Below are 26,808 nucleotides of genomic sequence, written 5' to 3'. Positions count from 1 at the left end.
GCCTGCATTGAAAAAGAACTAGGCCAAAAAAAAAAAAAAAAAAGAAAAAAAAAAGGACATAGTAAACGACATTTTTTTTTCCTAGTAGTTCCGGAAGCGGAACTGCCGGGGTTTATTCCCATAAACCCTTCTCTCATTCTCTTTGAACCTCTTTTCCAGAAATCCCAACCTCAAAGCTTTCATCTTTATTCACTAGTGACGTCAAAGAATGGCTAAAGGCCTTCTTTCGTCTCTGCTTCGACACAACAAGGTTAACTTTTCAAGACTGAGATTTATCTCCGCTTACACAAGGACCGATCGATTGGCTCCCCAAAACTCCACTCCCAATCCCGTTTTCCACTTCCCAACCCGCCAATTCGTCTCCACCACCGAATCACCTTCTTCTCGAAGCCGAGAATTCCTCGCCCTCGGAAGACCCTTCTCTTCCGTTCCGAACGACGGCGACGAGACCGACGATGTTTCCGACATCGAATTTGACGAGGAAAGTACCAATCTTGGCGCCGAATCAACTCCGGTCGTCTCCGAGGAAGAAGAAGAAGAAGAAGAAGACGACGACGACGACGATTTTGAAAACTCGTACCCCGAGTCGGAGAACAGCGAGGTCGAGGACTTGGCGGACCGCGAAGATCACTCCGGCGTGGCGTCCGGCGACCCAGCGGAGCTCTACCGATCGCTCCGAGACGCGGAGAGCGGCGTGAAGCTGAGACGGTCGGAATGGGAAGCTCTCCGCCAAGTGTTCGACCATTTCTCCAAGTCGGGCTGGGCAACGGACCAGGCTCTCGCAATCTACATCGGACGCGCGTTCTTCCCGACCGCGGCTCGCAAATTCCGTAACTTCTTCTTCAAGAAATGCTCGGCCTCGGCGGCGCTCCACGCGATCTCCCTCGGCCCGAGCGACGCCGCTGCGAAGTTCCTCTTCCCGGTCTTCGTGGAGTTCTGCGTCGAGAATTTCCAAGACGAGATCAAGCAGTTCAAGTCCATGGTGGAATCGGCGGACCTGACGAAACCCCACACGTGGTTCCCTTTCGCGCGGGCGATGAGACGGAAGATCGTGTACCACTGCGGGCCCACCAACAGCGGAAAGACCTACAACGCCCTCCAGCGCTTCATGGAGGCAAGCAAAGGGATATATTGCAGCCCGCTTCGGCTCTTGGCCATGGAGGTTTTCGATAAGATGAACGGGCTCGGAGTCTACTGCACGCTCCAGACGGGGCAGGAGAAGAAGTGGGTCCCGTTCTCGAACCACGTCTCGTGCACGGTCGAGATGGCCTCGACGGAGGAGCTCTACGACGTGGCGGTCATCGACGAGATTCAGATGATGGCGGACCCGCACCGCGGCCACGCCTGGACGCGGGCCCTACTCGGCCTCAAGGCCGACGAGATCCACCTCTGCGGCGACCCGAGCGTGCTCGACTTCGTTCGCAGGTAAGGACGGGCATTTTGACCACCGGGTCGATTAATTTACATTTTAACCGGCCAACGATTAATTTAAAAAAAAAAAAAAAAAAATTCGCCCACTTTTATTCGCAGGGTCTGCGAGGACACTGGGGACGAGCTCGAGGAGCGCCACTACGAGCGCTTCAAGCCGCTCGTGGTCGAGGCCAAGACCCTCATGGGAGACCTCAGGAACGTCCGCTCCGGGGACTGCGTCGTCGCGTTCTCGAGGCGCGAGATCTTCGAGGTCAAGATGGCCATCGAGAAGTACACGAACCACCGGTGCTGCGTGATCTACGGGGCGCTCCCACCGGAGACTCGCCGGCAACAGGCCATCCTGTTCAACGACCAGGGCAACGAGTTCGACGTCCTCGTCGCCAGCGACGCCGTCGGGATGGGACTCAACCTCAACATAAGGCGGGTCGTCTTCTACACCGTGACGAAGTACAACGGAGACAAGATCGTCCCTGTCTCGGCACCTCAGGTGAAGCAGATCGCCGGGAGAGCCGGGCGGAGAGGAAGCATATACCCGGACGGACTCACGACGACTCTGAACCTCGACGACCTCGACTACCTCATCGAGTGCCTCAAACAGCCGTTCCAGGAGGTTCACAAAGTGGGACTCTTCCCGTTCTTCGAGCAGGTCGAGCTCTTCGCCACCAAGCTTCAGAGCTACACGTTCTGTCAGCTTCTCGAGAATTTCGGGCAGAACTGCCGGCTCGACGGCTCTTACTTCCTCTGCAAGCACGACCACATCAAGAAGGTCGCCAACATGTTGGAGAAGGTCCGCGAGCTTTCCCTCGAGGACCGATTCAACTTCTGCTTCGCTCCGGTGAACATCCGGGACCCGAAAGCCATGTTTCATCTCCTCAAGTTTGCATCGGCGTACAGCGAGAATGTACCGGTGAACGTGTATATGGGCATGCCTAAGGGCTCGGCCAGCAATGATACGGAGCTCTTGGACCTCGAGACCAAGCACCAAGTTCTGTCCATGTATCTCTGGCTCTCCCAGCACTTTGAGAGGGAGAATTTCCCGTACGCCAAGAAGGTTGAGGATATGGCCACCGATATCGCGGATCTTTTGGCTCAGTCTCTCGTCAAAGCCAACTGGAAACCCTCGTCAAGGAAGGTGGAAAGTAAACCGCCTCCTCAACCCAAAGCCGACGACTTCGATCGCCCCATGTCAATCATCAAACAGAAAGACAAGTGAGAGCTCTAGAGAGAGAGAGAGAACCTTGATATATGCCATTTGTTTTCTCTCCGTTTATGTATTTCCTTGGTAATGCAGGACAAGGAGAGTAAAGTCTGAAACAAAAGCCTGTGAAGAAAAATGTGGATGATTTATTTATCTGGCTGGTAATTTTCTGTTACTTCTGTATTTCATAATTATTTATGTATTACTAAGGGTACTGTACATATGCGTGTTGATACTGAGCTTTGCAGGTGAGAATCAGGCGTCCGACAAACTCTTCTTGCTTTAGTTTTGATTAGAAAGACATTTGTAGACGAGGCTTGCCTTGAATGCAGAAAGAAGCAAATCAGCTACAAAGAGAAAGCCCTGATTCTTTCATCTATTCAGGGGTTATCCTTTTGTTTTAGGTCATTTGTCCCTCAAAATTTTGATACAAGCCTTGTAACAGATCACTTGGTGGTTTTTTTTTTTTTTTTTTTTCTTACATCAAAAATCATAAGATAATGTAACATATTAATGCATAGAAATATTTAACGCTTGTATTCAGATAGAAATTTCTGCATCATCCAGTACTATATTCTGATTCCTAATACGTAGAATCAAATCACAAAAATGGTTGCCTCGATGTGAGGGTACAAGGTTTTGACTTTTGAGACCTCTATCTTCGTAGTGCACAAAAAAACATTGACGAACCTTTTTTTTTAACCCGTAATATATATTTCTCATTATACTAATAGAGTCGCATTTTTTTTTTTTCCCATTTTCCCTATATATATAGTTCACTGTACTTTGATAACGACGACTCTAACTCGTCAGATATCAACTGGAAGCAATATCTTCTTGCTGAACGAGCTGCAAAAGAGAGAAATAAAAATGAGTATTTTTGCGAATCCTCATGGTGAGAAAGAGTAAAGAGTTATACCTTCGAAGATGATTAGGATCCAAAGGCGGAAAATCCTCGTTGAAGAGGTACTGACCCACGAGTTGCCTGTAGTCGTGGCAAGTGAGTACGTCGATTCTCTGAACATGGGCGTCGCATACAACGCATTTGTGTATAGAAGAACCCGCGGCCAGCGAGGCCTGTGTTTTGCAATCGACGCACCACAGCAAGTGCTGGCACGGAAAGTTGGCCCACAAAGCCTTGCGCTCCTCGCACGCAAAACACTTCCCTTCTTTCACACCCTCGTTGTAATTCTGCATCATCAAAAAATAAAAAAAGGTTAAAAATGGTATCTAAAACGACAGATTGTCAAGAGGTTTTTAGAGTCTACTCACGCTGTAGAAATCGAATTCCCGGAGGAAGTAAAAGGACGGGCATTTCCTGCTTTTAGCGAGAGCTTCTAGAACCAGATGTCGCCGCAGAAGGCTGGGATTGTTCTGATTAGCCTCCTCTACAAAACCTTCAATTTCTTCCTTGGTATCATCTTTATCTGTAATGTGTTTGTTTTGCAGCCATGGTCGGATATGGAACAGAGGGTCTTGCTCTAATAGTTGCAGAAACATCGGCTGCGCATCAGACAATGACACTATGTCAAACTCAGGGGGAGGATTCACTATCTCTGCCGGGCTGCAATCCTGGGACCCGGGAGTAAGGTCTTCCTCGAGAGGAAACGCAGATTCACTCAAGTAGTTTTCACCTCCGCCGATGATCGACTCTATAGCCGACAATCGGCGCAGTAGCTGCTGAGTCCTAAAAGATTTCGGTAAGAGGACCATGTGATTTGGAGACCCACTTCCGTTGCCACCTCGCAAGGGAAGAACCCTTGTGCAACAAATGTCGGAGAAACATCTCATGAAGTCGCTAAGCTTTGAGTAGCCGAGAGACGAGTGGTCTAGTTCCAATCCGAATTTGGACCTGAAATCGGCTTTCAGAGATGATAGGGCGTAATGCCCTTCCCGCCGATGCTTTGACAAGTCTTTCAAGAAGCTCGGTAGCCATTTCTTGAAGATCCTAAGCCACGTGGGTGTCTGTTGACCCTCGAATGAGACTCGAGTCTGTCCTTGGGCTTCGCTCGAGATCTGTTCTTGAGTTTGATGTTTGTCGCTCTCCCCTTCACTCTCTGGCTGAGTCCACAGTTTATGTGGGCCAATGCCTTTTGCGACCACGCTTTTAATCTCAACTTGCTTGTCCATTATGAAGACATAATGAGCATAAATGGCAGCTTCAACATCTTTCTCGTCTCTAAACGTCACAAAGCCAAACCCTCGTGATTGTATAAGATCTCCTGTCTGGCTCATGAGAACCTTGGCATTTTCTACGGGACCAAAATTTTCCTCAAAGTACTTACGCAGCGAAGCTGTTTCAAAAAACAGAGGAAGATATTATTCTCCAAATAGAGCTATGTACAAAAAAAGAAAAGAAAAAAAGGAGACTACTCTAAATAGTTTTATTACATCTTTTACGGAGTAATCAAAGTTGCAACTAGTGCCTAACCAGAGTCCAATGTTAGAGGGAGTCCTCCCACAAAGATTCTCTTTTTGGGGTCCGTTGCGGAATTATATCGGCGGTGGTAGTGAATTCCGCGATGAAATGTTTGACGTTCTTCTTCATCATGTACATAGAAGCACTTTGCGCCCCTCACACATCCTTGACGAGCGGAAAAGTATTTACAAACATCTGTTGTAGTGCTCGGACAAGTCCTAGAAATCAGGGTGAAATAAAAGATCATGAACAAAATGTATCATCTGCGATCGCTTCGTATTGTTTCCCCTTTTTCAAAGAAGCCTATTACCTTTGAGAGGAAGTATCTTCATCTGTTGGGAGTGACTCACAATTATCATCCATATTTAATAACCGGTTTATGTATTTCTCTTGACCAGTGAAGACGCGGTTCACTGTGCAATTATAACATCAGCGAAATACGGGTTAATGCATAGACTTACACTGATGCATGAGTAAATAATGCTTCTGGACTACTTCAATAAATTGTCAATATTTACTTACTCAGACAAATATTTGTCGGGTTAAGCATGTACCGCATATCTTGTGATACGGCCAAGTCTATTGGTCTTTGTCTACTAAAAAGAGCAACCGTTCAAGCACCCATGCACAAAGATACACATATAGATACGTCAGATACAAAACTTCTTAGCGAGCCTTGTCTTAAAGGAGTATATAAACAGTTGTAAACATTTTTCTAACCGTATATTTAAAACTTCACTGTTGGCTCCCCACCGCAACAGGAACTCGGCGCAGTCAAGATGGTCGTTCTTTACTGCGAAAAACAGTGGGGTTTCTTTCATTTCTGTCTTGTAGTTAATACCTTCCGAATCTTCTATTAGAAGGATCTGTCAGCTCAAAGTGAAAACACCAAAAAATAATTAGTTTTTTTGGACGAATGATCATTCGAAATGTTTCGGTCATTATAGTTTAAAGCAGCCAAATAGGGTACTCAATGATGATTTCCTACCTGAAGTGCGGATAAATGGCCGTTACCAGCAGCCATATGAAGTACAGTCAGTCCTAATTTATTCTTCTGGCCCACTCGAGCACCATGTTCAACAAGAAGCGCTAGAATTCTGAGAAAAAACAAGACAGAATCAAGAAGCTTTACACTGAGTCAAAATATGTTGTTGTGCTTCAAATGTTTGCAAATATATTAGTGACTGAGAGTGGGAACGAGGGATGGAGGGAGAGACTTTATCTCATGTTGAGAGAATGACTTTGATGCTTTAAGGAGATAATGAAGAGCGCAATTTCCATTGATATCCACTTCATTTATGTCTATGTCTGTCTTCAGAAGTAAAGCGACGATGACTTCATCTCCCGCCTAACCAAAAAAAATTTGAGACAGGCAACAGATCACTAAACATTGTTTCATATTCTCTCATTTTGGTCATTACTTCTGAATTGTAGAAGCACACCCTTTGTCTTAGCAACTTATTACCATTGGTAATGTGACATCTGATGATTTTGTTAATCTGATGCTATCAACCACATAATTTAAGTTTCTATTGCCATTTTGAAGAAAATTTCTATCGCAATGATTGAATGAAAGAAAATAAGGCTCAAGATAAAGAAATGGTAATTAGTTAGAATAAGCCATAGTTTGTCATCACTAATAAGAAAGATGCCATAAAGGTACCACATAAAATGAAAATGACTGCAACAAACGAATGTAGTCGAAGGAATGTTCTTAAACTCAAATCTCATTGACCCAGTCAAACTCAAGGAGAACATCTACACAGGTGTGTTTTTCTGTATATTAAAGAGAAAAGGCACAGTCACGTTGATTTTAATTACTCTACGCCACTTGATTCAAATTTTGGAGGGAAAAAAATGGCAAAATAGGATGAGGTCGAGGTAAAATTACTCCTCACTCACTTCGTTCTTTTTTTTTTTGGGTATGTGTGTGCATAAAATAAAATAAAAAAAATACATATCTTGCTTTAAACCCCATTAAGAACAATCATCCAAGTTAAAATTGATGAAATTTAAACAAAAACATAAAAACAAATTTTAACCTGAACTGCACGGACTAGTAGAGACTTGGCTTTCTTGTCAGGACATCGAGAAACAACCCCAAAGAGCTGAAGCAACTCTATTCCGGCAAGCAGAAGCTCTCTGTTCTTCATGGAAGGCATGTCGTCAGAAGTTCTCAACGACGACAAATGAGTTGTCGTTTCGCGGCCCAACGACAAAGCTTTCCTGACGACGTACTCGTAAACGGTGGTCTCCTTGGAACCCTGATCGGCGTCGTCAAACTCCAGCCTTGTGGAGTCCAGCGTGGATTCGTTTATCTTTTCAGCGGCCACCACAAGGAGAGCACCCAACGCCATGATTCTTCCTTCCACAGCCTTCGCACACGCAATCTGTGCAGTTTCCTTGGTCTTTTCACTGATCAGTCTAATCGTTGTCAGGTCCTGAAAAGAAAAAAAAAAAAGAGCTCATAGATTCAAGGCGCTATAATTTAACCTACGGCTACTACTATAGCTTCGTAGCCCTGAAACCAAAATGGAAAATTCTGTGGTATACAGTTTTCATGTCTCGTTCGTAAGCTCAATTTCGACGTTTGATTTGATGTAATGAAAAGAAGGCTTTACTTTACTGTCTAATTCTAGTTTTCGGAAAAAATAAAATAAAACTAATGATGCTGTTTTATAAAACTACACACGTTTTGAAAAATATTTACGAAATATGTATGTATATATTCTTCCTGTCCCATCAGTGATAATTAATTTTTCTACAGCTTTTCAGCGAGCAAACAGCCTTATATATGATAGGTGTCTCGACTCTTGAGAAAGTGTTATATATCTCCTTTTTTCAGTAATGGTAAACCTTTTCACCGAGAAGGACCACCAAGTCCTCAATCGAATCATCTTTGGGATTCCAAACTCCATCCATGTCGAACCTGAAAAATCACAGAACGAGAAAACAATATATTATTCTTCATTGTTATCCTGATTCAATCTTGACTATGACAAGAAGACAAAACGAAACAAAGATACTAGAGCAATAAAGAAAAGCACAAAAAAAGGATTCATTTAAATAAAAAGCATATTTACTATAAATGGAAGGTATAATTAATACCAGAGTTTTCTTGGAAAAGGCTATAATACCTTAGTACCTTACCTTGCTTTTTTTTTTCTGCCACACGCCAAAAAGAAGAAAACGACAGTGTTATTTCTGACATTTTTACCTTGCGCTGGCGATAGACAGCTCCAGTGGGAGCAGGCGTCGGCCGTCCTTGGTCCTCACGTCCGTACGAGCGCGTTTCCGCAGCAGCAGCTCCACGCAACGCGCCGACTGGTACTCCGCCGCCGCATGCAGCGGCGTCCTTCCCGTCTCGTCGACCTGGTTCACCACCGCCACCTCTCCTACCTCTCCAGCGATCAGCGCCGCCGCGCAGACAACCGAGTCAAACGCGCAGCAGAGTTGGAGGAGCTTCGAGGTGATGTGGCGGTCCATTGGCTCCGAGTTCTGCTCCAGCCGCTTCGAGTGAGCTATCAGAGACGATTTGTCGTCTTTGCGTACTGATTCGATTACGCCGGTCTCCGCCGCGTCGCTCGGCGAGGCCGGGATGTCGTTTTCATCACCGTCGTATTTGCAGGTCTTCTGAGGACTGTACGGAGGAAATAGGATCTCCGGAAGCGAGTCGATGAGCTCCGTTGCACGTACAGTTCGACATTCCTGCGTAAACGCAAGACTTTGTTAGAATACAGAGTTTGGCATTTCTCACCACTAATTTCGCATTCCAGCTCCTCTATTATTTACACGCGTTAAGAAAGAATACGAAAATTTTAGATTTTCCGAGAAAGATCCGGAATCAAGCACTTTCTTGTAGCCAGAAAGCAGTCAGCTATTCTCATTCCGAAAGAGAAAAAAGAAAGAGCTTCAAGAAGAGAACGATTTCGAACCAGATCGGCCATCTGATATCTGAAACCCTTGCCTCCTTAGCTGCGAATCAAAACGTCACGTCCGTGCATCAAATGTACGAAGGAATTTACGCAGCTGATCAAACAGCGCTAGAGAAAATCTTTGGAGAGCTCAAAACCCTAGCTCCAAGCTCTCGAGCGAGAGAGAAACGGAGAAATTTTTCATTTTCTTTTTTTGTCGTCGAGCTGTGTAAAATTTGAATCAGAGTGATAGTCTCTCTTCTGATGACACAGAGAGCGGAGGAAACGAAAAAGAAGAGGGAAATAGAGAGTTATTTATACGGGCGGATTTGAAATAATTTTTAAAAGGCTAAAAAGTGTGACGTGTCTTTGTTCACGTCCGCGACTCCGAGCTTGTTCGTTTCGATGACCAAAGTACCCCTCCCTTAAAAAAAAAAAACTAAAATGACTGAAGTACCCCTATCCAGATGGAAGCGTATATAGGATTAGACCGCAAGACTGACAGGGGTAGTAGGGGCAATTATTGCCAGCAAAAAGAATTAAGGAAGTGTTTTTTTTTTCTCCTTTCGCCAGGACGTCCTCGTCCATCTTGCACTGAAAAGCAAAGGCATCTAATCAAGGATTGACACGTGGCTGAATCCGAGTTCTCATTTAAGGATGTCCACAAAGTATACACGTCGAACGGAATGTTCAAAAATTAAAAAGTGTGGACCTACGTTTCAAGTTAACTTCTCTATTACGATTTTAAATTAAAATTTCGAATTATGATTTTGATCAAGTATTTTCTTTTAATAATACGACATACTCTATTTCAATTCAGCTCGAACCATTTTAAGGATGATTGGAGGGGCCAATAAATTTACTTTCCAACGGCACTTACAATTTTTGTATAAAAAAAAAAAAATTCATATAAAATGGTTAAATATATAATAGTATGAGAATGGGTTATATTAACCAATGTTGCACTTCTAATACTTGGGCTTACGTTCCTCAGTTTATAAGCCACTTTTAGACATTTTATTTAACTAAAAGCTGTAGTTGATAGCTAATGGAATTAATTTTTCGTAGATCATCATCTCTAAAAATGTGAATGATATGAGTTAAGGATATATTTGGTAAGAGAGGTGACAAGAAGAATCAGAAAAGAAACTTCATAAATTTGATCAAATAATTAATAAAATATCAAGATTAAATCTCCTAAAAAAATATCTAAAATTTTACTTTTGTTTCAAAAATAGACAAAAGTGCTCTTTTGACTAATTAAACTCATATTTTTCAAATTTCTCTCATTCCCTCTTCTCCACTCACTCGATTTCTCTCACACTAAAAAAAAATTCTGACCCACGTACGACAGAATACGAGGATGTACGACGGTTGTTGGGTGGTGTACGAGGGTGGTCGGGTGGTGTTCATCTCTCTGGCATGGATTTTGACCTTGAGCTCTAAAAATGTCCAAAAAGATCGGTTTTTCGTTGTTTTTCGTGTTTATTCACATTCTAGATAGTTAGAATAGTGATTACAATAGTTATTAGATGTTTTGGATTTATTTGGGTCGAATTTGGATCGGATTTGAAAAGTTAAAGGTTTGAATTTGGGGGTGAAATATGATGATATACGATGAACTTCATGATTTGTACGATAGTGTACGATAAAATACGATACCATACGATGAAATTGCTAGCGTATACGATTGTATACGATACCCTACTTACATTGCATAAATAAAACAGTGATGTTTTAGGTATTTGAAAAATACATGATGATGGAATTCTGACTCTATGCATGAGATCATCCAAGAAATTTGATTAATTTAATGGGTGGAATCACATTCACAGTGAAAAACTACAGTATTTGAAAAATACATGATGATGGAATTCTGATTCTATGCATGAGATCATCCAAGAAATTTGATTAATTTAATGGGTGGAATCACATTCACATTGAAAAACTACAGTTCTTAGTAAAACGCCAATTTTCTAGATTAAATACACTTCCAGCTTTAAATATGGCTCAAAAAAATTTCAATGAAACTTTATCAAGCTTATAAGACACAGAGAAGGAAACAAGAGCATAAAGCTGACTGCTCATCAAAGTATTTCTATAAATAATTCAGAACCTCGTATGAATGGTTTCACATGAGTAAATGTATGCAAGAACAATAAATATATAAATAAAAAATACATCTTTTACCTAATAAGAAAAAATGGATCAAAACCATCCCAGATTGACTCGTCTTCTTTTCCGGATCCAGGAATTCGGTGCTCGACGGCTCTCCCAAAATGTTTCTCATGTGATTTAACGATCAGTAAATAGAGATTACGGATCAAAGGGTTTCTCAAATACGGATTAAGCGCTTTGCCAAGCTCGGTGATTCCAGAAAATAGATCATCACCATCATCATCATCGCCACGGCACTCGACTTCAGAGTTGAAAATGCAGTTTGAGAGGACGAAAAAGCCGAGTAAATTGGCGTAAAGTGGTAGAAAAGAATCCTTGTGATTACCAACACCACCGAGCCAGTCACACCCATTTCGCCTCTCTCCGTTGCCCACAGAAAACGACATTAACTGGTCCAAAAACCTCTGCCTCCAACCTCGTAAATACTCCTCAAACCTTTGTCTCTCCGACAAGTCGACCGGCCGATATTTCGAGATCGGAAGCTTCTCCAAATGCAAACAACAAATCTGACTCAGCAAGAGCTTCTCTTCGTGGTGGTTATCGATCTCCTTGTCGAAAACCCGCCTGACGAGATCACCGTCCAGCGACTCGTACTTCTCCGCCAAGCCCAGCACCGACCGCGAAAGCTGCTCAAAGTACTCGATCCAGTTGCCGAAGATCGAAGAGAGATGGTCAAAACACAGCCCTATAACTCGGTCCACTTGGGTCGTCGTGCACATTGCCGGTGCCTTGCGCGTTAAGCAACGCTGAACATCCATTGCCAGCCTCAGCCTGATGTCGTCGTCCTCGTCTTCAAGAAGCTTGACACATGTGAACCACAAATCGAGTATTTGGCGGGCGTACATGTTAGCGAACGAGCTTTCGGATGGGAATCGAGTACCAGAGACCATAGAGCCTACGAGCTCGGTATGGTCTAGCAATCCAGAAGCTATGATAGAATCCGAAGCTGCCATGCGCATGTTCACCGGTTCAGAAGCAGCACTGTATTTCTTTACGAGGTCGGTAAAAAAAGAAATTATGTCGTATAATTGTTCTGATTTTTCCACTCGTTCATGGGCAAGAATGTGGTCAGTGAATAGAATCGCAAACCTCCTAACACAAATTCCCAAACACCGTAGGAGTGTTTCGCGTGTTTTTGAATGCGTTGCAGTCTCATTCAAAGAGTAAAATCTGTTCCAGATAGTTAACACGGTCTCACAATCCATACCCCCGATGAAAACAGCCTCGGCTGATTCCTTGTTCTCGGCCTTTCTAAACTGCAGAGAGTTCCAGGTGAACAGAATCCTCAGAATGTAGTATGAACATCTGTGATTTTTCTCTAAGGCTAACCGATCAAACAGTGTCCTCTGGAGGCTGGTGCTACACCAGCTCCGAATAGTTTTGATCTCGTCATTGGGCTGGTCAACAGATTCGGCACTAGACTCTGTTGATTTTAGAAACTTGAATAGCCATTTCAATGTCACGAGTCGAACTTCATAGCATGAATCTGACATAGAGCGGAGCAGCCTCTCCACGAGCCCTGCAAAACTGTGAGCCGTTTCAGGCATCATCTTCGACAAGTTTGCATCAAGTAGAGAAGCTCGACGTAAGATCTTTAAAGAGTCTTCAGTCACTTCTTCGGATGCTTGAAACACACAACCGAAATAAGACACCGCTGCCTGCTCGCGAATTTCCGATATTGTCGGATCGTAATACGATAGCCCATACGAAGCTTCGACATCTACGCATTCTGTTGACAATTCCAAAAGAAGGTTTCGAATGGGGTGAAAACTTCTGCTTTGGTTGCTAGTTCTAGAAATACTTAGCATGTGATCAAGCACCTTTAGGAAAGAGGCATTGACAATTGGGCAAGGACACCATTTCGGGCTCGCAATCCATGCACGCTTGAGAAGAACTAGAATCAAATCAGACAGAATCTGATCTTTCTTCAAAAAATCTGCCAGATTTCGACAATTTGTGTCGAGAAGAGAACAAAGCTGCAAGAGTGTGCCGTGGATCCAGTTGGATGATGTTTGACGGGACCCATTTGCGACCGTTTCTTGGTTATCGCTGCACGGCAACTCGGATGCTATGTTCTGGAGTACCGTCGGCAATTTCTCATTAGAGACCAGACCACTCAGAGCTCTCGATGCAAGAAGACGAACTTTTAGATTATTTTGGGTCGAGCATCTCCGTATGAACGGTGTAAGCAAATATGGATCAAGACTATCATACGTTTCACTTGCAATTGTCGAAGGCTTGAGCCTGGACAAGAGTATAAGCATAGGGCACAGACTAGGGTGCACAACATTTGCGAGGTTGAATGTTGAATCTCTAGACGACCCACTGCCAAGCATCTCGGTCGCAATTTTCAGCTCACTTAATAGAAATGGATGCAAAGCTGGATACCTTCATAAGCAAAATTTTATTAGACTTTTCTCAAGAAACATATTAAGGGTTCTAATTACTACTAATAATTTGACTAAATTCAAAGAAAACAGAACGTCAACAGCATGAAGATGAGAGAGTTCAATGATCGAATATTACCTGTGGAAAAACTCGAGCCCAGTTAGTGCACGCCGTGTCGAATCTCGCTTATGGACATTAAGAAATCCAATCATCCGACGGACCAAAGCTGTGTACGCCAGACAAGCACTGTTTCGCACCTCCCAGTATTGAGACGAGAAAGAGCGAATCGAGAGAATTAAAGCCTCGGCGGCAAAACCCGACGTATCGGTAGATAGGTTGGTGTCATTGAAAGCAGCTTTAAGGACATTGAACGCATGTACAGTAGGAATAACACCCTCGTCACGGATCTTGGAGACCGTGTCACTCGCGACTGTCTCAGATGTCTTTCTTTTCTTCTTTTGGTCTGAATCGAGTGAAGAAAGCCCGCACGAGTCACCATTTGATATGTTGGTCTCAACTGGCTCCGATAAAGACTTCTGGGCAAGGTCGAGCAGCCACCGCAGAGCCCTCGGGAGGAGTTTCTTTGGCGTTCCTTCTGGCTCCGAGAGAAACAGAGCAATGAAGGCAGCGGGAATACCTGCGCTCCGCCTTAATAAATCGTCCACTGTTTGACCCTTGGCAACAGTTCGTTCCATCAATTGTTCCATCCAAGATTCTGTCAATTGGCAGAGGCTAAAAAGGAATAACACAATGTCAGAAATCGGGAAAGAACGGATTTAAGTGACTAACATGATTTTATGAGTTTAAGAAACAGACACTCTTTAATCTTAATCTACCCATGCAGATTAAAATATGGCAACTGCCGGGTTTTTTTTTCTTCTTCTTGTTTCTATTTTACAATTTTAAACAATCAACTTTACAATAATCTCCTTACTATAGATTAGCAGCATGTTAAAGATGTTTTTAATTAGGAGTTCTCAAATTTTGCATGCAAGAACATGAATCGAACATGACAATTTTTCATGGTTGAATTTATATAATCTGGTGTTACCTAGTACTTTTCTCGTATTAGTCACATTACATTACTAGAAAGTAAAAAAAAATGCAAGAGCATGCTAAGTATATAAATTAGGCGCACCGAGGATCGTTCGAACAAAGCAAACGATTACACAGAGCTGTGAATCCAGCCCTTGTCTTGTCAATGGCACCGTTATGCTTCATCTTCAAGAGGACTTCCAAAAAATGATTCCCAATTAATTCAAGTTGTTTCACCTCGAGCATTGCGCCGGATATCATATGAGAGGAATCGGTATCACCGGAAAGGCTGCTTTCCGGATCGACAGATTCTTCGCTCCCTGGAAGAGTAATCTTTCTCGTAATGGTCCCAAGAAGAAGACTCACCTGAAATAATTATTGCACATCGTTCGTTATATAATTGTATCAAGACTGGACTTCATAATCATATCCACCGCAAATCAGTATCCTAATCACTATCACAGTTAAAACTCGCAAAAATCTATATTTAGGCCACAGAGACACCAAAATAAGTACCTCTTTCATAGCAAGCCAGCAACCAACCATCACAACCTGCTCTGATGCCCTGCTATTATTCCGTGCCGGTTTTGAATTTTTTTCTTCTTCATTGTTAGAAGATGAGTTCACATCGACCTCCTCTGAAACCTCCAGCGAGAAAGCCTCATCATCAACCATCTCGTCCATGTCCTCATCGGGCATATACCAAGCGTCTGCCGAGACTACCGAAAGCGCCAACGAAGTTATCCGCAACACAAGCTCCAAGAGGCTCGCCAACGAGCGTCTCATTCCAGCGATACTCAACAGCACTGCATCGGAGTTGAAGTCCAATTCCTCGAACGTGTATCTGAGTGCTAGTAAAACGCCGTGAACAAAGCTGTTTCTGCATGCCTCGGCAAGATCTCTCTCTCCCTCTTTCACAGCAGCTTCCAACCAGTGAATAAGCGAGCTAACGTATTCTACAACGGAACTTGAAGAATTCGGAACATGATTGACTCCGTTTTCGAGTTTAGTCAGCGAGCATACGCTGTTAACCGAAGCATCAACTATCCAACCCAGTTCCACTACATACTTCCTGAAAATGAGCCGAAGAGTCAAGGCTCCAGCGTCACTTTCTCGCACACGCGGGCTACAGACTAGTTTCTTGGCCCACAAAATCATGCTCTGGACCATGGTTTCGTCGGAAATTCCAGGCAATGGGGTAGGAAAGTGTAATAATATTCGAAAAGAGTTTTCTCTAAGCCTGTCCCAACTGTCTACAACTGCTCCAACTAACAATAACGTTGAATCTGGTGAAGTAAGCCCTCTATTGTATGGATACACACGTGTTTCGGGAGAAGAGGGCCCACATTTTTCTTCAGAAGTTGGCGAGATAGACCAAACGTTGAGCATTATTAAGATGAGATCCATAGCCATTATTTTTCTCTTATAAGGAGCGGATGGGTAGCAAGAGAAAAATAGAAAGCAACTCAACCACCTCATAAATTCGTAAAGATCACATGCCCTCTTCGCTTCTGTTTCGGTGCTTCCGTTTGCGAGTTGTTTTTCACCCTGAATCCAACTGTGACAAGGTTGCAGATTACAGAGCTTGAACTGCCTCTCCAGCGCCGTTCGAACTCGAGAAAAGAACTTTCTGAACAAGCTTGCCCACTTCATCTGAAAAGCTGTCGAGCTAGACCTCATGTTTAGCGGCATCGCTTCTTTCAGTAAAGAGAGCTCCAAATTGGAAGGCAAACTAGCGGTCTTGGGGTTTAGGAAAAGAAACTCGGCAGCATCAACGCGGAGAGACTCGTCCACGTTAGTCAGTGCCAACACCAACCATTCGACAAGCACTCTAACCTGTATCCCCTTGATACAAAAGATAGCCTTTTGATCGCCGCAGTCTGTATTCAGTGCAACCTCATTTTCTCTTGCAAAAGACTCTCTGCACCAGTCAATATCGCCTTCAATTAAAGCAAGCAAACGAGACACCTTAAGTAACGAAACCAAAATCGCGACTTTCTGTTCAACACGAAGCTCCATGTTTGCTCTGCTGAGCTCGTCGCACAACAGCCTCTCTCCATGACCTATAGGCTCGACTGAGATGAAAGCAAGCATAGAGAATATACTGTCGACATCGATCTCAAGCAAAACTGGCAACGCGTAAGTGTTCAAATTCGTACGGAGCTTTGATACCCCGGAAGCAAGCCCGTAGAGAATTGGAGGCAAGCAATGCCCTCTGAAAAGTGCGTACCCATCCTCGATACCCTCGCTGCTCCAACACTCGTCACGCAGATTCTCTAAGAGACACTTCAGAAAAGACGTGGCTGCACAGCACACGTCGTCGTCGATATACCCGTAAACAGTCTCGGAAATCAAGTGCGGACTCATGTCTAAAATTGTCTTTGCGCCGAGCCTCTTTGTCAACGAAGCCAAGGGAAAATACCTTCCTTTACACCGAGGTCCAAGGTGAAGAATATCAGAAGCAATCTTCTGCAAGTACAACTTTATCCTCTGACTGCCTTCCGACCATTGAAGAGACGACTGAATGTCCAAGAACAGATCAAAAAGGAGATGGACTTGCTTGACCGTTTGGCTTAACGGGTCCTCTAGATTATTCCATATAATCTTTAGCAACCGGGTCCCCAAATCTTCCGGAATCGGATCATATTCACTGGATTGGTCCGTGTGATTACCTAACATCAGGGTTTTAATCTGTTGCAAACAGATTTGCAGGACGGTCAGTGCGTGAAAGTTAAAATGGCTATCAACAGGGTTCTCGCAATAGCTACACAACTCGGGCAAAATCCCATCATACAAAATAGTCCGAACAGAGTCACCGCTACCAACTGAAACCGAAAACCGATTGCTAAGCACCGTTCTTGGAACAGCAGTAAGAATCCCTCTTACCAAGCAAAGCCGGCTCAACGCCGAAAAGCCGCGAATTTCGTCACAGAAATTCTCTTCGTAAGGAATTCTATCAACGGCATTCTCAAATTCACTCTCGGAACAACCCACACCACAAACGTTCTGATAGAATATACCTTGGAAGACAATCAAGCCCAGATCCTCGGGACCGACGCAGACTTGCAGAGCGGCGAAGAAGCACACTCCGGCGGCCACATAGCAATCCCGCGAAAACGCCAGCGACTTTAAGATGCTCATAACGACAGTCAAGCTCATAGCCAAGACTTTCGAATCTTCATCTTCGTCGCTCAAATCCCTAAACTTGGCTGGGAAACGCTGAAACAGATAGTACAAGCAAGACAAAGCCTCTTGGCATTGCTCCATGACGATCGGCGAAGGCCTGCCTCGGCCTCGGGTCTCCGAGAGAACGGAGTTCAAGCTCGTCACGGCGTCCCGAGCCACTGAAACCGCACAGTCCTCGACGACGTCGACGAGAAACCCTAGCTTCGGCATCGACATAACCGACAGCGCCGTCCTCGAGACGCAGAACCTCCTTCCTCTCTTCCCGCCATACTCGTCGCAGAGCGCGCGAAACCGACCGCAAATCACGGCGCGAAAGTCCCGGGCCTTGGCGAGCCCGGTGACGAGGGTTCTGTGGAGGGGCACGGAGTTGTCGAGGAAGAGGATCTCCAGGAAGAACCTCGACGCCTCGGAGACCGAGTCCTCGTCGCCGCCGAGCAACACCTCGGCGAAGGACGAAGCGAGGCACTTCGCTCGGTTGACCTGAGCGTGGACCGAGTTGAGAGAAGCGAAAGCTTTCGCTTCGGCGAAGAATTTAAGGGAGAGGATTTCGGAGGGCAGTTGGTCCAAGGCTTGGACGTAGCTCGCGGGGAAAACGACGGCGTTGTAGGTGTATCGATGGCGGTGTTGTATCGCTCTCCATTTGGCGGACATTGTTGAGGTTTCGGAGCTCTCTCTCTCTAACAGTAGAGAGAGAAAGAAGAAGGAAGATTGCGGCTCTGTAAGTGGCGGTTTGGCGTCTAAGTTAGGGTAAAAATTCTTCAAACTTAAAAAATGCAGATGTATGTGTATCTTTGTTTATTTATTTATTTCTCAATGGGTTTTTTAATTTGACAAAAATGCTAATATTTATGTTGGAAAGTATTAGTCGTGAGTTTAACTTCATACCATAAACTTCATTTCGTTTAGCTCTTTTTAATACTAGGTCATTTACATTTACACATTCTTGCAAATATACTTCAATCAATAATATGGATAAAAAAAAAATGGAACCATCAGGAAAATAGTAACTTAACATTTTACATTGTTAAATAGTCAACGTTTGATAAATTTTAAATAAATACTCATTTTCATATATAAATCTTAAATAAACATTGAGTATTTATCTAAGATTTACATCTGAAAATGATTATTTATCATCAAACGTTGATTATTTAGTAATGTCAAACGTTTAAATTAACTATTTTTCTAATTTTCTGTATAAAAAAAAATACAAAGAGATCCCAGCTCTTTATATATAAGCTTTCATAATAACGGAGAAGTTACCTAAGACACAAACATAAAAATGTAAAGAGACTAGTAAAAATGTAAATAAAATCCGAGTGCTTTTGGTGCAGCATATCTGTTTGCTTTGCTGCACATCCAAGTATTCAACTTCCAACATAATTAGGATAAATAAATAAAAAATTAAAAACTCTATCGCCACAAAAGTAAACATAAAACAGCAACAAAACGGTGTCCGGGACTGTCTCTTTCTAAGCAGCTTCATCGTCGTCGTCGTCGTCTTCTTCTTCATTGTCTTCATCATCATCTACGCCGTTCAACTACACAGGGACAGGGTAAGTAGTAATAGTAATTAGGGTAACATTGTAGGTAAAAAATAAATATTTGTAACATTTCTTCAGGAGAGCGAAATATATATTTGTAACATCGTAGATTGAAAACTATTTTAATTATTCAATTAAATAAATCGATAAAAAAATAACTATTATTAATGTTATAAGCTGTAATTATTTTTAAAATAAGTTATGCAGGGTAATTAGTTTTTTTAAATAATTCATAGGTTTGAGGTTATATTATGTAATTGTTTTTTACAATTGAGTTATGGAGGTAGTTATTTTTTTACAATGAGTTATGTAATTGTTTTCCAGTATAAACTTTCTTAATTAATTCCAAAAAAAATAAAATTAATCTAGATCAAGTTTCTATGCGAAAAAAAAACACGTGAATAGTTAAATATTTATTACCTCATCATCCTCTTCTTCATCACCGGAATCATCTTCATCAACCTCCTCCTACAACAATGATTCAAACTTTAATCAGAAAATTCTGACTATGCAGGAGAAAGCGGGGTGGGAGAGTAAATTATGAGAGTAATCTTACATTATTGAAGTATTTAAGAGGGTTAGGCCACAAGTCCTCCTTGATTATCTCTCCTACCTGCAATTTTAACGGAGGCAGAGCGGATTTGACTCGGATGAATTTCAAAGAAAAAAAAATTCTGACTTTTCTGAAGTAACAATAGCGACTAATTACAGTAAAGTAAATGTGCACTTGTAAGAACAAGTTAATGGTTTGAAAAGCATCAGCTTTTACCTCATCTTGAAGCTCCCCAAAATCTTTCTGTTCGGTTTCACTAAACCAACTAAAGAAGCTGCATCAAATTAATTCATTTCTCAGTAAACCCATATAAATCACACACAAAAAAAAAACAATAACACTTGCGGGTCTAATACCTGATTCTATAGGAGTTGAGAATAATAAAAAAGAAGACTAAATAGCTGAAGTAAATAACTCGCCCAATTTTGACGTCAACCCTGTTGACTAATCCTAACAATCTGTTTGATCTTAAATTATGTTGAAGTAGTTATAATATTCTAACTGCTTGTTGTTCTATTTAATTTTACTCAAACTATGAGTTGAGAACACAGAAGATCGATGATGATAGACTAAATGAAAAGATCTTTTTCAGCCTTGAACAGCAAAACTCACAAAATATTATTTTTAAATTTTATCACTCTCTATACTCGACAAAGAAGGTGTGTTATATTACACCCCATATCTTCTATAGTGATCAGAATCCAAGAGAACAACCACTACGACTGCATTATGAAAATACGATTATAAAAAGAAAAAGAGGAATTCAAGGAGATAAAACCTTTGTTCCTCAAAATGCCTCTTCTTTCCATTCTTCTCGTGAGTAATTCCATTAACAGAAGGAGCCTAAAAGTAAAAATACAGTCGTTCGATATCAGCTTAATATTTCCATGGGCATAGAACTTTAATGAAGCAAACACATCTTGTTGTGACTATCTATTACCATGCCAGTCTTCCACTTGATGGGCGTAGCGGTCATGCTAGTTGTTCCTTCGTCGGAAAATGTGAATGTTTTAACGAGCACCGAGTCTTCGAAGAAAGGATTCTCGTTGAAATTCTATAACAGCGAGCGATATACAAAACATTAATTAACATTGGTCCTTCATACCATAGTATGCTAACAAATTATAACTTAAACGAACATAACAAAAGTACAAATCACATGACGTCAAAGGATGATTAAAATTAGAGAAATAGCTTACAAATGTGATGGAGTATCCTGATTTTAGATCCTTAAAATCGGCAACATCGAGAGATTCTAAATGCTTGAAGATCTGTCCCAAGCAAAAAAACAAAAAAACAAAAAAAAACGTAATTTATTGGTGGTTACTGAAAGAACGAAAAGAATTCTTATTTCCCGAAATGTAACATGGTTATTTTATACTGAAACTCGAGAAATTGAATTCGACAAACAATTTTGCCCACCTTCTGGTCTTGCTCGGTCAAAATATCACAAAGCGCGGGATGGCTCAGGAACTGTTCAAAGAAATCACATAGATACCAAAAAAACAGGTTATCATGCTTGCAAAGATCAAATCAAGATAGCGATTTTAGGGCACTTATTGACTACTCACAGCGGTCAACCAAAAATCTGGAATTGTCTTGATAACTTCGCTCCGTTTTTCATAGATGGGTCTACGAACCATGCTATATTTCTGCTCCACTTCCAACACTTTGTCATGCGCTTCTTCGTTAATCTGTTTCACACCATAATGTAAAGTTCAACTCTTTAGTACCACGCTTATGTGACATAATGACCAAGACCAAAAGCCATGCAAATCAGGACACACACACACATATATATATATATATATATATATATATATATATATATATATATATACACACCACGCCACAAACTCTCAATTGGTATAAACAACAATGTTTATCATCATATTCCTTCTACAATCAAATACGGTTAGCATATACAAAAAAAGAGTGCAATTAACACCAGAAAAATAGAGCTTGTGACTTTCTCAGGGTGTACACAAACCCAAATTCAGGGTTCTTTTTTTTAACGAGCAAAGGCAACATATAGAAGAAAAAAACACCATGAATCCGAACATCATGTTCTAGTTAGAAGAAACCTAGCTTGAAATCACAACGAGACGAGAAAGTAACACAGCCAGTGTCGAGCAATTACCTTAAGAAACGAAAAAAAAAAAAAAAATTAACCCTACAAAGCTCACACATACGAACGTTTAACCTAAAAACCTAAATGATATGAGATTGTAAACACGCGAACGAACCTTTTCGAGGTCGTCTTGAACCTCCTGCAACTTCTCAATAGACACAACGAGAGCTTCGTCGACAACCTCCGTCTCTTCCTCCGCCTCCACCTTTGCCTTCTTTCCCTTGTCGGCCACCATTTTCAACAATTTCAAGCTCTCTCTCTCAATCTTAAGGCGTTTCGGGTTTTCGGTGGCAAATGAACGACGAAGAAGAAGGCAGAAAGAGAAAGAGAGAGGCAAAGGCTCAGCGTGAGGTTTATGTATTTATAGCGGCAACCAAACCGAAGGGGTTTTGGGGAGAGTTCTTTCTTGTGGGACCCACCTAAGAGAGTGAATCTTGACAACCACAGTAGGGTTTTAGGAGGCGAGCGAGGCAATCAAAAGATATTTTTGGGACAGGGAGAAGGGGAATTTTAGATGGGGCGCAATGTCTGTACTACCCTTACTCACTGTGGATGTGTTGGGGCCGGTCAGGGACTGATTAGGTATTTCAATCTCTTTTGCTGCCGCGGTGATTTTATCATATGGTAAATTTAACAACTTTAGGGTATAAAGGTCGGAAGTGGATTACAAAGCCCATGAATTCATGGATATTCCTTCAGGCCCACCCAACAAATGCTTGGGTTTAGGGCTTCTATGATATCATTTTATATGTGAGAGACTTTAGAAAAATACAAATAAATTAATTTATTAAACACCTGTTGAATTTGCGGACTGCACAGGATATGAAATCTTATTTTAGTTTGAATAAATTATTATAGTTATCTGCTGCTTATTTTGTGGTTTTTTTTTTTATCCATACTAGTCTGTGGAATTTTTTTTTTTTTAGGAAGCGTGGTCGGTGCCACGAAATATCATAAAAGTCCTCACGTATGGCGGAGGAAAACCGTGGTTACAAATATAAGAATGAAACAGAAACCAACGGAAAGAAAACATAAATAAACTCAAACAACCAGGGCCCTAGGAGGCCATGCGGGACCTCAACTCGCGATCATCGGCCCTGATGGCCTCTTCCGAACAAGGCGGGACTAAACTCAGCCAGGTCGAGGACGAGTGATGGTTAACCGCATAGCGCGCTAGGTTATGCGCATCAACATTACAAAGACGAGAAATATGCATAATGCGAAAAACCTCAAGTTCCCTCACCTCTCTGAAGATGCGGTGCAAGATCGTCTCAAGCTCTGTCGCCGGCGACACGCCCTCATCGATCATCCTCACCACCCCCAAGCAATCAGACTGGATCTCCGCTCTCCTACCACCGACGCTGCGAACTAGCTCTATGCCCTGGAGGACAGCATACGCTTCTGCAAGATGGGGGGAGAATCCCCTAGCCAGGAAAAGCGTCTGCGAGGCGATCACCTCTCCGGTGTGGTCTCGAACTATACAACCGACACCAAAGCCTCCACGGTCGCGAGCGAGTGCCGCGTCTACGTTAATCGAGAGGGTCTCGTCCAAAGGGGGGGTCCATCTGGGGGTCGTAGTCACCCTCGTGCTCGTCGGAGTCTCCCCAACCGTAGCCGCTCTGTACTCCTCGAGGAAGCTCACCGTCCACTGGACTAGCTGAGGCTGGCTCCAAGCAGATCTCCCGGCTAAGACGTTTTTCCTGTGGTTCCAAAGTTCCCAGATAATAGTAATGAAAAGCGCATGGAAACGAACCTCAAGGACCTCCGTCCCCCTGAGGATAGCGTCGAAAACATCGCCATCTCTGAAAGGCGGAAGAATGTGGCCGAAGCCCACCTCCTTCCAGACTCTCCTGCTCCACCTGTAACCCCAAATCGCGTGGAAAACAGTCTCACTCGCCTCCTGGCAAACAGGGCAGCTGTCGTCAGAGGTGATCCTCTTCTTGGCTAAGACTGCTCTGGCCGGAATCTAGCCTAAACAGACTCGCCAACAGAAGAGTTTCACATTAGGAGGGGCTCTCAGCTGTCAGAACTTCGTCCACCACCTCTCCATCACCGTCGGATCTGAAGAGCTTTAGCCACTAGGAATGTGGAGTTGTGGATCAAACTTTAGATAATAATTTTCATTTGAAAGGTATGGATAATTTTATTTAATATTAATGTAAGAAATCTGTACTTCAGTAGCAAAAATCTAGTTTCTCGGTTACATTTTAAGATCTCACGTGCCGAGTGCCAACTCATGATTTACAGCTTGCTTTCTTATTTGACACTAAATTTAATTGATCATTTTAAGTCGAAGAAGTTTGCAATTAAAACTATAATATCATTGTGTGGTACCTAGGATAGCCTAGTGGTAATTCCACACCACCTCTTGTGTGGAGGTCGTGGGTTCAATCTCATTGCAGCAAAGCTGCCTTAAAAAAAAAACTATAATATAATTGTAATAACATAATCTAACATTTCAATATTGTGTATATAGTATTTTGATTTGGGTACTCTTATGAACTTGCCATTGACGTGAATTCATGAAGACTATCAATGATGCTCACAGAAACCTTTGGCAAAAAAAATGTTCGGCGTAACTCCGTGAAAACCATCGACGAAATAGACTATAGGCAACACACCTTTTCAGTCTGATCCATTTCTAAACTATCAGCACCATCGACCAAACAAAGGCTCAGAACATCGACAAGAAAATCTTCGGCGAAGTAGACCATCATTCATGAATTATCGGCATGCAAACTGACCACCTAATAAACTATCGGCGAGATGGATCCTCTTGGTGAGGTCTGGCAAGACCCATACCTTTGGCAGGATGAAGCTTTCGGCATGCAAACCTTAGGCATGAAGGCCGGCCATCTCATGAGCTATCGGCGAGACACAATGCTAATAGTCTCTTGGTGATATTCGGCGCCATATTTTTGGGAAGTCAACACATAGACTCTCTGCAATTTCCAAGGACTTTCAATAAACTTTTCTCCCCAGCCACTTCGTCACAACTTCATGACACATATAAATACCACACATGCACAGGACACGAGGTACGTGAGTCATTCTAACTTGGAGAAACGATGCTTTTCTCTCTCTAAAGAGACGAGCTCGATATCACCCACCTCAATGCCACAATCGAACTAATGTTGAGCATCGAAGCACGCACCGATGAAAAATTTTATGCGCCCCGCTAAGCTTACGTGTTCATTTCTTAGGTGAAGGAATTGAAGGACTCGACGAACTCAAAGAATCCGAAGGAACCGATAAACATGAACGGCTTGAAGGAATCGAATAACACGAAGATCTCGAAAGATAAAATAAAATCCGAAAACTACTTCTGACGAGACAAATCGACTAGCAAATGACTTCACCATCTCCCAATCCACATGCCATAATAGGTTTCGGCCTTAAATCGGGCCATGTATGATTCCGTTAACATTTTAGTGCTAGTAGAAGTGGATTCTTGAGTACAATCATGAATTCCAAACGACAATCTCTTATTTTCACAAGTAAAACTTTGGACCTATGGCGCAATCACTATACAATCTCGTCGCAAGATGCTTAACCAAGTAACTGTCTCCTCACAAGACCGGCGTAAAGAGGTTCGAGCACCTCGACGCGTAGCATCTCGCCCTCGTGAGTCGCCAAGGCAAAGGAATCACAACTACCCCGGGAGTGCACTCAATGTCTGATCCTATGGACGAACTATCTTTTCACTTTGCCTTCGCCTGACCAAGTCGAGGAGAAGATGCAGACAGTGGAGACACTCAAATATTCTCACAACAAAGAGAATAGATGTCTCGATATCACCTCAACGCAATCTAGACTTTAGGCAATACCTCAACACACAATGGAAAATCCCCACCACAACATTGAGCTGGTGAAAATGGAGCCGATGTCCGCAACTTGACCAGCCGTAGAAACCATCTTCCATCAACAAGGAATCCAATGAAATGGGTCGTACGACGTGACCCACCTTGATGGAAACACCATCTGACGAATTCGATTTGACAAGGATGATCCAAGGGCTAAGGGGCAAAATTCGAGAGCTGAGACCGGTGCAGACCCTCACACCCGCAGTCCGAAACTTGGTAAAGAGTACGGCTTCCCCATTTACCGTGAACGTACTCGTAGAAGAGATCGTATGCGACTTCCACCTACCGAATGACCCATTAAAAGATGAGAATGAAGAGATTGTCGTCGATAACCATGCGACAAGCGTTCCGTCTCACCTTCATGGGCACCATCTTCGAGTGATTTCAGAGACTTTGTAAAGGTTCACTCATTCGATGATCTACAAGGCCGATTCATCACGCACTTGCCAAGTCGCGAGTTCGAAAGAAGGAGAAATCCCATTTATGGTCAATCAAGCAAGGGATAGACGTATCCCTCCAGAAAAATCTCACTCGACTCACCAACAAGTCGAATAAGGTGGGAAATTACGACGACAATGACGTGATTGTTTCCTCATTAACGAGCTTTGAACGAGTTTCTAATAATATCCCAAGTCAAAGAGATACAGACTTCGATGACCGAACTCATGGTGCGGGCAACCCAGCACATCACTGTTGACGAATATCTCAAAGGTCTAAGAATCAGTGAGCGAATGAGACGCAACACAGCCACGGGAAGACAAACGAATTCAGCATCCAAAATTCAAAAAATTGCACATATCTAATAAGAATATCCGATATCAAAATAATCACACACATAAACCACCAAAAATCCTTACCCAAGTGATTAGAGTAAAGCCGTGAAGTTTTCAGAAGTCTTAGATTCCCAATGACCTAAATACATTGAAATTTCATGAAATTCCCACAAAGTTTCCGTAAAAAATTATTGA

At 42.7% G+C, this 26,808-nt stretch overlaps 4 protein-coding genes across 4 annotated transcripts; 1 reads left to right on the top strand and 3 right to left on the bottom strand.

Annotated features, from left to right (window-relative positions):
- The first annotated feature begins 52 nt into the window (after positions 1-52).
- On the top strand, positions 53-3,178 carry LOC149406524 (ATP-dependent RNA helicase). Its single transcript, XM_089607416.1, has 4 exons — positions 53-1,425; positions 1,531-2,640; positions 2,723-2,790; positions 2,878-3,178. The coding sequence occupies exons 1-3, from the start codon at positions 209-211 to the stop codon at positions 2,772-2,774; spliced, it is 2,379 nt and encodes a 792-aa protein (XP_089463542.1). The 5' UTR covers positions 53-208; the 3' UTR covers positions 2,775-2,790; positions 2,878-3,178.
- On the bottom strand, positions 3,179-8,646 carry LOC149406523 (uncharacterized). Its single transcript, XM_089607409.1, has 12 exons — positions 8,266-8,646; positions 7,905-7,977; positions 7,091-7,489; positions 6,266-6,396; positions 6,037-6,145; positions 5,769-5,914; positions 5,571-5,641; positions 5,359-5,461; positions 5,061-5,266; positions 3,902-4,923; positions 3,549-3,820; positions 3,179-3,478 (listed from the first exon to the last, which is right to left on the bottom strand). The coding sequence occupies exons 1-12, from the start codon at positions 8,532-8,534 to the stop codon at positions 3,439-3,441; spliced, it is 2,841 nt and encodes a 946-aa protein (XP_089463535.1). The 5' UTR covers positions 8,535-8,646; the 3' UTR covers positions 3,179-3,438.
- Positions 8,647-11,021: 2,375 nt separating this feature from the next.
- Positions 11,022-18,476, bottom strand: LOC149406522 (thyroid adenoma-associated-like protein). Its single transcript, XM_089607405.1, has 4 exons — positions 15,080-18,476; positions 14,667-14,929; positions 13,667-14,260; positions 11,022-13,528 (listed from the first exon to the last, which is right to left on the bottom strand). The coding sequence occupies exons 1-4, from the start codon at positions 18,398-18,400 to the stop codon at positions 11,149-11,151; spliced, it is 6,558 nt and encodes a 2,185-aa protein (XP_089463531.1). The 5' UTR covers positions 18,401-18,476; the 3' UTR covers positions 11,022-11,148.
- A 472-nt stretch (positions 18,477-18,948) lies between these two features.
- Positions 18,949-22,433, bottom strand: LOC149406521 (NAP1-related protein 2-like). The gene is made up of 10 exons (XM_089607400.1): positions 22,093-22,433; positions 21,418-21,540; positions 21,269-21,319; positions 21,046-21,117; positions 20,787-20,900; positions 20,625-20,689; positions 20,063-20,120; positions 19,850-19,906; positions 19,714-19,761; positions 18,949-19,290 (listed from the first exon to the last, which is right to left on the bottom strand). The coding sequence occupies exons 1-10, from the start codon at positions 22,210-22,212 to the stop codon at positions 19,222-19,224; spliced, it is 777 nt and encodes a 258-aa protein (XP_089463526.1). The 5' UTR covers positions 22,213-22,433; the 3' UTR covers positions 18,949-19,221.
- Between the last annotated feature and the right edge of the window lie 4,375 nt (positions 22,434-26,808).

Source organism: Urtica dioica, chromosome 1, assembly GCF_054948205.1.
Source record: "Urtica dioica subsp. dioica isolate 48M chromosome 1, U.dioica_male_clone48M_v1_H2, whole genome shotgun sequence".
In the NCBI taxonomy this organism is placed as follows: Eukaryota; Viridiplantae; Streptophyta; class Magnoliopsida; order Rosales; family Urticaceae; genus Urtica; species Urtica dioica.
The sequence above is the reverse complement of the archived record's forward strand: the minus strand, read 5'-3'. Positions and strand labels throughout refer to the sequence as shown.

Bases quoted from the DNA above. Each gene is read 5' to 3' on its own strand.
- LOC149406523 (XM_089607409.1), bottom strand. From the start codon at position 8,534: ATGGACCGCCACATCACCTCGAAGCTCCTCCAACTCTGCTGCGCGTTT. The intron at 7,978-8,265 runs GTAAAAATGTCA...GTGATTTTTCAG, and splicing joins CTGTCTATCGCCAGCGCAAG to GTTCGACATGGATGGAGTTT. The intron at 7,490-7,904 runs GTTTACCATTAC...TTTTCTTTTCAG, and splicing joins TGGTCCTTCTCGGTGAAAAG to GACCTGACAACGATTAGACT.
- LOC149406524 (XM_089607416.1), top strand. From the start codon at position 209: ATGGCTAAAGGCCTTCTTTCGTCTCTGCTTCGACACAACAAGGTTAAC. The intron at 1,426-1,530 runs GTAAGGACGGGC...TTTTATTCGCAG, and splicing joins GTGCTCGACTTCGTTCGCAG to GGTCTGCGAGGACACTGGGG. The intron at 2,641-2,722 runs GTGAGAGCTCTA...TTGGTAATGCAG, and splicing joins ATCATCAAACAGAAAGACAA to GACAAGGAGAGTAAAGTCTG.
- LOC149406522 (XM_089607405.1), bottom strand. From the start codon at position 18,400: ATGTCCGCCAAATGGAGAGCGATACAACACCGCCATCGATACACCTAC. The intron at 14,261-14,666 runs GTGCGCCTAATT...ATTCCTTTTTAG, and splicing joins CTTTGTTCGAACGATCCTCG to CCTCTGCCAATTGACAGAAT. The intron at 13,529-13,666 runs GTAATATTCGAT...TTGCTTATGAAG, and splicing joins GGGCTCGAGTTTTTCCACAG to GTATCCAGCTTTGCATCCAT.
- LOC149406521 (XM_089607400.1), bottom strand. From the start codon at position 22,212: ATGGTGGCCGACAAGGGAAAGAAGGCAAAGGTGGAGGCGGAGGAAGAG. The intron at 21,320-21,417 runs GTGAGTAGTCAA...TTCTTTGAACAG, and splicing joins CAGATTTTTGGTTGACCGCT to TTCCTGAGCCATCCCGCGCT. The intron at 21,118-21,268 runs GTGGGCAAAATT...TGCTTGGGACAG, and splicing joins TGACCGAGCAAGACCAGAAG to ATCTTCAAGCATTTAGAATC.